This window comes from Vipera berus (genome assembly GCF_964194415.1).
Source record: "Vipera berus genome assembly, chromosome: 9".
NCBI classification, from domain to species: domain Eukaryota; kingdom Metazoa; phylum Chordata; class Lepidosauria; order Squamata; family Viperidae; genus Vipera; species Vipera berus.
Genome location: NC_138212.1, coordinates 2,725,076 through 2,736,788, shown reverse-complemented (window position 1 = coordinate 2,736,788; position 11,713 = coordinate 2,725,076). Strand labels below are relative to the sequence as shown.

Here is an 11,713-nt window from a genome sequence, read left to right as displayed (position 1 = left end):
TGCCACAACACAGCCATAGGACGTCTCACCCCCAGCTTAGGACAGGCAACTGCTATGTTTTTAACGGAGATGATCAAATATGTTAAGTAGAGGAGAATTTGCCACTTTGGGTGAGGAATCGCAATCTGGACATGATGAAGGAAGAAAAGTAGGGAAAAGTGGTTGCCACATGCTATGGCATGGACTTCGTCTTCTCTATAAGTGGCTAGTTCTCATGGGTCATGCCCCACCAGGAGGCATGATTTTTCAAACATCTCATGCTCAATCTCAAGAGGAGCCCAGGATCTTCTTCTCCTGTGGGTCTATGACAATTCACCATGGCCATGTCCCCACAGCCAACTCGCAATGGCCATCTTGCCGTGGGGCAACTTGCCGTGGGTTACAAGAGTTACACTAATATCAAAGAAATGGTGGAATAGAATCATTAAAGAAAGGCTACAAAAGGAAGGACAGAAGGATAAGTGAAGGACAAAAATTGAAGTATTTTTAAAATTTATTTTAAATAATTAAATTGAATTGTTAAGTTGTTCCACGGTGAGTTGGCTGTGGTAAGTTGGCCATGGTGAGTTGGCCGTGGTGAGTTGGCCATAGTGAGTTGGCTGTGATGAGTTGGCCGTGGTGACTTGGCCGTGGTGAGTTGGCCGTAGTGAGTTGGCCGTGGTGAGTTGGCCGTGGTGAGTTGACCCATTCCACCGCCTGCCGTTTCTTTAGAAGAGACCCCAAACTCTTGTTTCCATGATACTTACTTCCCCTCTGACGTCAGCAGAGAGTTCAGACTTTCACATATAATGCCACTGACCCTCCATACCCATAGCCATTCCCATTGGTCCTGGAAGAAGAGGAGAAAAGAGATGCTTAAAACCTTCCTGTGAAAGATGACCCCCATCACCCTCCTAACATGCTTCAAGGTCAACCAGATTCTTGTGTATAGGCCTAAGCAACCCATCTTCTTAACTGCAACTTAAGTACGGTCCGGGTTCTTAAAGCCTGGTGGGTGGAGCCCCACTGCCCCCTCTTTTCACAAAGCCCCACACCAAGGATCTCCCCTCTGGAAAAGAATATCAGGTTGCCCTACCTCGGCTGTAAAGTCGCACAATTCAGGCTCACCTGGGGGGTGAATTGTCATGCGCTGTTGCCCATCCATAACATAACCTCCCATTTGCTGCCCGTCGGGACTGTATGGTGTGCCTTGACCTGCTCGGAAGAGAGGAAAGTCACAGAGAGAAGAGAACAGGCAGACACATCCCCAATTTTCAGGGTGTGCAATTTCTGCAGGCATTTAAAACAGAAAGTAGCCCTGGTTGGTTGGGGAATGGGGGACATCCTACTGCATCCTGGTTTAGAATCTGTTCCCCAAATCAGCCAGTTTGGTCTAGTCTAGTGGTTAAGGTGCTAGGCTAGAAACCAGGAGGCAGTGAGTTCTAGACCCGCATTAGGCACAAAAGCCAGCTGGGTGAACTTTGGGCCAATCACCAGGAGACTGTGAGTTCTAGTCCTGCCTCAGGCATGAAAGCCGGCTGGGTGAACTTTGGGCCAATCACCAGGAGACTGGAAGTTCTAGTTCTACTTTAGGCATGAAAGCTGGCTGAGTGACTTTGGGTCAATCACTAGGAGGCAGTGAGTTCTAGACCCGCATTAGGCATGAAAGCCAAGTGTGCGACTTTGGGCCCATCCCTCTCTCTCAGTCCAATCCACTTTGCAGGATTGTTGTTGTGGAGGGAGGAGGGGGAAAGAAGGGAGAGAGAGAGAGACCCTTTGGAGAACGGAATCCCTCCTACCTGTGCGATTTGATTGGTCGATCATAGGTTGAACTATGCGCCTTCGGGCATTAATAAACCTGCGGGAGATATAATGAAAGGGATGACCGTGCGCCCCTGGGATCGCTTGTTGGTGTCATCTCCAGCCACGCCATTTCGTGATTCTGATCGCATTAACCGTAACAGTAACAGAGTGACAGAGTGGGAAGGGGCCTTGTAGGTCATCTAGCCTAATCCCCCACCCACAGAGGAGACCCTACACCATTTCTGATGGAGGGAAGTCCAGTCCCTTCCCAACTCTCCCTAAGCAGTGTCTATTTCTTTGCAGTACTTCTATACTAGGGGTAGGCAACCTCGGCTCTTTTATGACTCATGGACTTCAACTCCCAGAATTCCTGAGCCAGCCTGGCTCAGCTTGGAAACCTCTCCCTTTTCCCTCAGCATGGCTGGCTCAGGAATTCTGGGAGTTGAAGTCCACGAGTCCTAAAAGAGCCGAGGTGGCCTACCCCTGGTCTTGCACAGTGTTTCTCAACCTTGGCAATGTGAAGATGCGTGGACTTCAACTCCCAGAATTCCCCAGAATTCCACCGATACGTTTAGCAGGCCTTGTATCCACAAGAGTCGCAAGGGTCTCCTCCCCGTGCCAAAGGGAACTTTACAAGCGGGTAAGGCAGCAGAAGCCGTTTCTTCTCTGCTCACTTTCTGACTCTTACCAATTATTGACCTGCAGGATGGTCAGTCCCGTGTCCTGGGCTAGCTGCTTCTTCTGCTCTTCTGAGGGATAAGGGTGCTGCACGGAGAAGAAGAGAGGAGAGGGTGGTCCCCAAAGCTTTGAGCTAACTCTGTTTGCTCCCTGGGTTGTACTTTCAAACACTAATGTTTAAATGACTACGGCTTTTTTTTTTAAAGCCACAGCAAAATAAAAAATAAAAAATCCTTCCTTGGAGAGGGAAGCATCATCCTGCATCGTTGCCTTGTCTTGGGGTATCATGTATAGGGAAGACACAATAGCCCTGCAGGGTAGGTGTCCTGGAATGATGGGCCCCCAACTCTTCCGCTTCTTAAGAAAAAAGGGGGGAGGGGTGGGGAGGGGAGAGGAGAGGAGAGGAAGGAAGAGGAGGAGAGGGAGAAAGAGAAAGAGGAGAAGGAAAAGGAGAAAGAGGAAGAGGAAGAGAAGGAGAAAGAGAAGAAGGAGAAAGAGAAGGACAAAGAGGAAGAAGAAGGGAAGGAGGAGGAGGAGGAGACAGGAAATGGTGCCTTGGACTTCCTTGTTGGCCAGAGATGGAAACCAACCTGGCTTCCTCTTCTTCCCTCCCCACCTGGGCCTTTTAGTTGCCAGTTCAGATGATGGATGAGCCCGTCTTGGCTCAGAGGTCACAGCCAGACCCCCATAAGCCCCCCCCCCAATCTGACAACCAGGTGATGGATGAGCAAAAGCCCTCTGGGATGGGAGAGGTCATAAAGAGTGGTGGGGCACCAGCCGGGGGACAAATTCCAAGTCTTGGATCACCACCCACCTCAGGTTTTTGACACCTTGGCCCTCACCCCCCCCCCTTGAGTTTCCCATCCAGCTGGGGCTTCTGTTGGAAATGGGGTGGTTCTCCCCACACTCCAGGAACCGGGTGGGGTGGGGTGGGGAATGTCTCAGTAAACTGTTGTCCACGTTTGGCCTGCTGCAAACATCTTGACTCCCGATGAAGCCGGCGGCTCCCGAAGCGTAACATCACTTGCTCTTATCCATTTTAGCCATCGGGAATTCTCTCCCACCCACCCCCCACGAAAGCAATCGGGTTAATGTAAGAGTTCTGCCTTTGTTTCTCCTGCTCCGTTTGGATGCCAGCCCTCCCTGTGAAGGGAGAGGCTCTGCCTGAGTGATTCGAGTCTGCCGGGGTGATGGCCCCGGGGCCCTGCTCCGGCCAGCTCCTTTCACCCTTGGCTGGATGACTTGCTCACCTCCGTTTGGGTCACAACTGTTTGGGGTGAGGGAGGCGGTGGGCTGGGGTCAGCCGGAGAGGAACCCAGACTGGAGAAGGATGAACGCTTTGGAGAGGAAGCCAAATTGGGGAGGATTAGGAGGAGGGAGGGATACTATAGATAGATGGTAGATGTGTGGGTAGTTAGGTAGAAAGATTAGCTAGAAGATAGATGAGAGAGAGAGAGAGAGAGAGAGAGAGAGAGAGAGAGAGAGAGAGAGAGAGAGAGAGAGAGAGAGAGAGAATGATAGAGAGAGAGAGAATGATAGAGAGAGAGAGAGAGAGAGAATGATAGAGAGAGAGAGAATGATAGAGAGAGAGAGAGAGAGAGATGATAGATAGAGATAGATAGATAGATAGATAGATAGATAGATAGATAGATAGATAGAGAGAGAGAGAGAGAGAGATGATAGATAGAAATAGATAGATAAGATAGATAGAAATATACATTAGAGAGAGAGAGAGAGAGAGAATGATAGAGAGAGAGAGAGATGATAGAGAGAGAGAGAGAGAGATTAGATAGAGAGAGAGAGAGAGAGAGATGATAGATAGAGATAGAGAGATAGACAGAGATAGAAATAGATGATAGATAGAAATAGATAAGATAGATAGATAGATAGAAATATACATTAGATAGATAGATAGATAGATAGATAGATAGATAGATAGATAGATAGATAGATAGATAGATAGATAGATAGATAGATAGATAGATAGATAGATGATAGAATGGATGGAGAGAGAGAGAGAGGATAGATCGAATAGACAGACAGACACGCAGGGCACCCATCTTTCCATCTTTTCCCAGCACAATCAGCCCAGCTTCCCAAGGCAATGAAAGATGCTTTTCAATCTCAGCCTGGGGAGATTGCCTGAACTCGTGGCCAAATGGTTAGAGCCCCTTTGGAGAAACTGAGCTGCGGATATACCGGCTTAGCGCCCGAACGAGACACAATTTAAGGAAGCCTCCTTAGTTCTCCCTATGGAAGAAGAGATTTGAACATAAATAAATTGGGGGGAGGGGGGAATCCAGTCACTCCTGCCATCTAGCCGCTAATGTCTAGACTCTGAGAATAATGACACAGAATGAGATCTTTCGGTGTATGTACAATATATTCTCCCCCCGCCCCCGTTCAAGTGTGTTTGATTCTCAGGGACTGCCTGGACAAAACCCAGTAGTTTTTTTGCCAATTTTCTCGAACCATGGCCTCCTTCCTAGGGCTGAGAGAAAGTGACCGGCCCAAGGTTACTCAGCTGGCTTTGTGCTTAAGGCAGGACTAGAACTCAGGATCTCCCCGTTTCTGGCCTATTGCCTTCACCGCCATCCCCAAACTGGCTGTCACCACAATATATTCCTTAAACTCAAACACACATGCCTCAAAGATTCCACCCACAGATCATTGGTCCATTACCTGGCCAATGGGAGAGGAGGGGCCAGGCCTAATCCTCCCTCACAAGATCGTTGTGAAGATGACGCAATCTTGGAGAGAGAGAGAAGAGCTGAGCTGCTACTCACTCAACTTTCAAAGGGGGGGGGAGGGAGAGAGAGAAACTCATAGGTAGTTCTCAACTTACGACCACAATGGAGCCCAAAATGTATGTTGCTAACCGAGACATTTTTTAAGTAAGATGTGCCCCATTTTACGGCCTTTCTTGCCACAGATGTTAAGTGAAGCACTGCAGTTGCTAAGTTAGTAACACGGTTGTTAAGTGAATCTGGCTTCCCCATGGACTTTGCTTGTCAGAAGGTCGTAAAAGGGGATCACCGGATCACCCCGGGAACACTGCGACCGTCATAAATATGAACCGGCTGCCAAGGGGCCCAATTTCGATCAGCGTCGTAACTTTGAATGGTCCCTAAACCATCCCAAAGGTGCTTTCCCCCCCCCCCAAAAGGCAACCGGACTTCCTTGGGGCGGGGTGGTTTCCTGTGAAAACGTTTCACTTCTCAAGCAAGAAGCTTCTTCGGTTCTAGTGGACGTTAGTTAGAGCCGTCAGAACTGAAGAAGCTTCTTGGATGAGAAGCGAAACCTTTTCAAATTTAAAAAAAAATAATCCCAAAGAAAGTCCAGCGCCTTTGGGACAACTGTTGACCCGGATGATTGGGCATCTCCATGGAGAGTTGGTCACTAAACAAATGGTTGTAAGTCGAGGACTATCTGTAACATAGCCATAATTTTAAAAAAATAAGTCATGAATGTCTCTGGCAGGGCGGTGGGAAGCCTGATCTGCCTCCCCTCCCTTCCCCGTAGGGGCTCCTTCACACGCCTCCCCTTCCCCTCTCTGCGTTCAGGGTAATTGGCCAGAATTGATTACCCTTCACCAGCCTCTAATAGCTTTATAGCTCCTTCAATTAGCCACTAATTGGCCAGCGCTCATTAACTTGCCTTTGTTTAACTAACCAGGGAGAGGCACTATCTAATTGCCTGGCAGACAGCAAAGCGGAAGGAAGCGGTTGGGTGGTGGGCACGGATGGATGTCTCCGGTTAGCCCTCCCACCCCATCCAGGGTTGCACCCACCGCCTGGACTTCGGCCCACCACCAGCTTTTGAGTTCTTACCGACAAGTGTTGAAAAAGCCACGCCCGCATGATATTCGTGGCCACCTTGGGGAAAATGCCACGTTTCTTGTTTCTTTTCTTGTCCCGGTCCAGGTCATCGTCTTCTCCCGTGCTGGGGGAGGCCACGCTGTTATCCAGGCAATCTCCTGCAAGGAGCAGGTGGGGGAGGTAAGAGAGGGGGGGAGAGGGAGAGATGGAGATAGAAGAGGGGAAGGGAAGGGAAGAGAAGAGAGAAGAGAAAGGGGAAAGTGGAGAGAAGTGAAAAGGAAGAGAATGGGAAGGGAAGAGGGTAAGAGAGGAGAGGAGAGAGCTTTAGCTAGAAATCCAAAGCCAAGGGAACAGCAAAATCCAGATCTAATCAGCTCTGGACAGGATGGTCCTCTTAAAACAGGATGAGGCCCTCCAGCTGGGCTGGCACTTGATGGTCGTTGTGATCCAGTACATCTGGGATGGGGAGGGGGGGTGCCCATTTGGGGAAAGCCAAATTAATGGCAATTCTTGAAACTGTATCAGGTGTGATCAGAAGCGGCAGAGCCCTCTAGAGGCCAGTCAAAGAACGTCACCACTCACAGGAGGGCAATAAACCAACATCCTGTTCAATAACAAACTAGATTTGTCTTCCCTTTATCACCTGCCCCACGGAGGCTCACAGTTGGCCACGCAATGCAGATTCGCTGCTGCAGCGGGAGAAAAACTGGAAAATCAAATCAGCCTTGCTTTTCAGGATTCACTTGGCTGGCTATGAAAGTAACCTTCATCCTGCGTTTGGCCAGGATTGGATAGTCAAAGGTCTCTGGCCTTCCAAGTTCCACTGAGCTGTTCTGGCAGAACCTCGCTGCAGAAAAATGGCCTATGTTTGGTAACTGAATCCTAGCCAAACAGGGGACCCACTCAGGCTGGGAAAACCCAAGGGTTGAAGTCCAGTTATCTGGAAATGTTTTGGGGGCTCCTGAGTACCTGGGGGTAAGTCAGCACTCCTGTTGACTGACAAGGGGGTGGGGGCTGTTTCCCAGGCTTCAATCATTTCCCTGCCTATTTTTGTCCCTACTCAGCCAACAATCTTAGTAGCTGTGAAATTGAACGACCTGGATAGGCGATGGTTTCTATTCCTCTCCCTTGCTGATTTTTTTTTTTAAAAAAAATTGGTCAACCTGTGCCATTTCCACACTCAACAAAAAGAGAAAACGGTTGTGCATGGTTGGAACTTCTGCTGTGCAACAAACACTCTTCTTCACTTGCACTCGCACAAACCCCAAGATTTTCCCCCTTCTGACAATTCCAACCCCCTCGAACAGCTGCTCCGCTTTTATATCCTCTGGCTAAAAATGTGCTTAAAAGCCTTGCCTAGAGGGGATGTAAATTATGCATCCCGGAGTCCTCCTCGTCAGTCCCTACGTGATTGCTACCCCACCGTGCATCCCTCTCACCCCTACCAGGGCCCAGGAGGATGTACAAAGCCACACAATTGGAGCCGGTGTGTGAGAGTCCCGGAAAAATGGCAGAACTCTGCAACAGAGTGCCCTTAACCCCTTAAATAGGTATGGACTTCAACTCCCAGCATTCCCCAGCCATTAGCCCCTTAAGAGGTATGGACTTCAACTCCCAGCATTCCCCAGCCATTAGCCTCTTAAGAGGTATGGACTTCAACTCCCAGCATTCCCCAGCCATTAGCCCCTTAAGAGGTATGGACTTCAACTCCCAGCATTCCCTAGCCATTAACTGCTTCAAGCGATGTGGACTTCAACTCCCAGCATTCCCCAGCCATTAGCCCCTTAAGAGGTATGGACTTCAACTCCCAGCATTCCCCAGCCCTTAGCCCCTTAAGAGGTATGGACTTCAACTCCCAGAAGTTGAACTCACTGAAAAAATATCTCACTTAACAATAAAAACTTTGGGCTTAACTGCAGTTGTCAGTCGAGGACCGCTTGTATAATCTCATGGTGGAGCCTATGCTGATAGCCATGGCTGCAGACTCCAATTCTTCTAAATTTGGGTCTGTCTCTCTCTCTCTCTCCCCCCCCCCCCCCCCGTGGCAGCTGCCCTTCGAAGGAGAAACCCCCTTTCATGGGGCTTGCACAAAAGGGCCCTTTCATACAGGGAGGGTTTGGGAGCAGCATTGTTCCTCTCTTAAGAAGCCAGGGTTTTGCAAACAGCTGACTGCCGGTGCTGGGCCCCTGTTCAGATGTCGCAAAGGTGCTTTTTCACGAGGCAACTGGACGAACAGAACAAGAAAGTCCGGTTGCCTCGTGAAAAAGCATCTTCGGGAGAACGGCGACCTGGATGACGGAGCATCTCCCTAGAATCTCCCTGTTCAGATGCAACAACTTTCTGCTTCACTTCAGCCTCCTCCAGAGGCTGTCTGGAATGCCGGCATCCCCCAGCCTGCTGCTTTCTATAGGCCGCTGGGCGATCCAAATCTTTGCATCTTCATAACAAAGGCGAGACACGGAAGAGAGAGGGAAGCCGGTAAAGGAGGATATTTGTAGCTCAGGGTTGACATGAGGGGTCCTTGGTGTTCTCTGAGTTCGGCGGTTTTCTTGCAGACGTTTCATGACCCAACTAGGGAACAGCATCAGTGCTAGAAGAGAGGAGGAGGAGGAGGAGGAGGAGGAGGAGGAGGAGGAGGAGGAGGAGGAGGAGGAGGAGGAAGACTGTGGGTCCTTGGTGTTCTCAGAGATTGGTGGTTTTCTTGCAGACATTTCATTACCCAGCTAGGGAACAGCATCAGTGCTAGAAGAGAGGAGGAGGAGGAGGAGGAGGAGCAGGAGGAGGAGGAGGAGGAGGAGGAGGAGGAAGACTGTGGGTCCTTGGTGTTCTCAGAGATTGGTGGTTTTCTTGCAGACGTTTCATTACCCAGCTAGGGAACATCAGCAGTGCTAGAGGAGGAGGAGGAGGAGGAGGAGGAGGAGGAGGAGGAGGAGGAGGAGGAGGAGGAGGAGGAGGAGGAGGAGGAGGAGGAGGAGGAGGAGGAGGAGAAGGGGGACTATTGGCGTTTTTTGAGCTTGGTGTTTTTCCTGCAGACGTTTCATGACCCAACTAGGTATCATCGTCAGCGCTATGTTTATAGGGTTTACAGAGAGCAAAGCCTTCTAGCCATCATCAGGAGACAATGAGTTCTAGTTCTGCCCTAGCCAGGAAAAACTGAGTGACTTTTGGCCAGTCCTTCTCTCTCAGCCAAACAAGGTTGTTGGTGTGGGGAAAGTAGGAGGAGGAGAGCTTATTAAGTAGGTTGACTGGCTTGTTAGAAATCACAGCAAAGGGGGGGGATAAAAATCAAATAAATAAATAGTGAGGTTTTCCAATCCTGACCGCCTTTTGAACATTGCGTAAAAGGTCACCTCCTCCTATGTGAAGTTTGCACCCTCCAGTTCCTCCCCTGGTGAAAAGGTAGGATCTCCACCGCCTCCCTTGCAACCTCCGAGTACCTTGCTCGCTGCAGTTGTCTCCACTTTGGGAGGCAATCCCACCGCTGGAGGGTCCCGGCGTCCCTGAAGGGGTGGATCCCGTCTCATCGTGGTCTCGGATCCAGGAGTTGCTCTGCACACAAAGAGAACGGTGCATCATTCACGGAGACCAAACACGGGGTGCGAGTCACCCCAATATAAAAAAAATGTCGAGACTCTGGAAAGGGTGCAGAGAAGAGCAACAAAGATGATTAGGGGAACTGAAGGTTAAAAGATATGAAGAACGCTTGCGGGAACTGGTATGTCTAGTTTAATGAAAAGAAGGATAGGCCAAACAAACCAAGATTCTCTGGCTGTGTTCACCCTTCCTTTGCCCCTTAAAAATTGTCCAGGTTCCACATTTGCACACCCTGAATTCCTAGGCTAATAAGCATGGAAGGGATCTTGGAGGTCATCCAGTCCAACCCCCTGCTCAGGCAGGAAACCCTATACCATCTCAGACAAGTGGCTGTCCAGTTTTTTCTTAAACACCCCCCCCCAGTGATGGGGGACCCACAATTTCTGGAGGCAGGTTGTTCCACTGGATAATTATCCTCACTGTCAGGAAATTCCTCCTTAGTTCTAGGTTGCTTCTCTCCTTGGTTAGTTTCCACCCGTTGCTTCTTCTCCTGCCTTCTGGCGCTTTGGGGAATAGCTTGACTCCCTCTTCTTTGGGGCCGCCCCTGAGATATTGGAACGCGGCTATCATGTCCCCCGCCCCCCCCCACGTCCTTCTCTTCATTAAAGCAGCCCTCCCCAATTCCTGCAACCGGTTTGCCTGCCTGAGGCTATAGCTCCACTCAGAACTAGAGCTTCACCTGTTGGATGGCTGCCTACAGCCCAGCAGCGCAAGGCGCAGGAAACTGCCCTGATTTATTAAAAAAAAAAAGCAAAAGCAAAACCAACGGGCAACCCCTTCCTCCTCCTCCCCTTCTCCCCCCCCCCTTTCAAGAGCGCTGCTGCAGCTTCGCGGGGATTCCTCCCCCCACCCCGGTCTGTCATTATCCAGCCCCCCCCCCTTCAACCCATTGAACCGAGTTCAGAGGGGTACAAGCGGGGCCTCTCCAGGTCCTCTGGGGAGGAACCAGGCAGCTACCGAAGGGGCTCGGGTTGCAGCCCCCCCCCAACTGGCCAGGGGGGCGGGAGGGGGGTGGAGCAGGCCCCCAGCCCCGCTGCCCTGCCTGATTAACCCGCCGCCGCTGATCACAGGAGTCCTGCCAAGACGGGGCGGTGGGTTCAACGGGTTAAGGAGCTGCGGCTTTAGAGGAGGGGGATTCGGCACTTGCAGCCCAGAGTCAACGGGAAGGGGGGGGGGCTTGGGGAGGGGAGGGGGGGTCAGGGGGTCGCTGTTAGGAGCTCTGGGAAGCGAAGGGAGCAACACTCCCAGTTAATGAGGACCAGACCCGACGACTTCGCCCGCAGCGCCTTGATCACAGAGCCGACCCCCTCCCCCTCCGCCCCCACCACGGGAGGAGGCTGGACCCTGGGCAATCCGAGACCCCCGCCCCATGCCAAGACCCCACCGCCCCTTAAAAAAGGGACGACGGACCCACACCGCGAGAGGGGTTTTGAGGTGGGAGGGTTTTTTTTACTTTCAAGGCGGGGGAGGGGGGGTTCACCGCTGCACAGGCTTGGGATCTCTGGTGGGGAGGGGGCCTTGGGATCCCTTTCCCGGAATTGCTCTCTCTGGCAATGGAGCAGCGGGGAAAGTCTTTGGATCAGGGATGGATGGATGACCGACAATGGAAAGGGGGATGGGTGGCGGTGGGTGTGTGTGTGGAAAGTAAGCTGGGAGTGGAATTGTGGGTTTATTGGTACCCAGCCTTCATTATGTTTGCAAAGAAAGCGGAGAACAGGTCCGACACACCTGCCTCCTCCTATTTCCCACACAACAAAAACCCGGTGAGGTGAATTGGGCTAGCCCCAAAGTCACCCATCTGGTTTTCGTGCCTCAAGGGGGGACTAGAACTCCCAGTCGCC

At 51.0% G+C, this 11,713-nt stretch overlaps 1 protein-coding gene across 1 annotated transcript in view; it reads right to left on the bottom strand.

Moving 5' to 3' along the window:
• Positions 1-779: 779 nt before the first annotated feature.
• MEIS3 (Meis homeobox 3) overlaps positions 780-11,713 on the bottom strand; it is a gene marked incomplete at both ends in the record, with an annotated part of 30,960 nt that continues 20,026 nt past the window's right edge. The window contains 6 exons of the mRNA XM_081334329.1: positions 780-829; positions 1,108-1,194; positions 1,779-1,837; positions 2,471-2,547; positions 6,291-6,436; positions 9,716-9,827. Of these exons, the coding sequence (XP_081190455.1) occupies positions 780-829; positions 1,108-1,194; positions 1,779-1,837; positions 2,471-2,547; positions 6,291-6,436; positions 9,716-9,827 (531 nt within the window). The remainder of the gene's footprint in view (positions 830-1,107; positions 1,195-1,778; positions 1,838-2,470; positions 2,548-6,290; positions 6,437-9,715; positions 9,828-11,713) is intronic.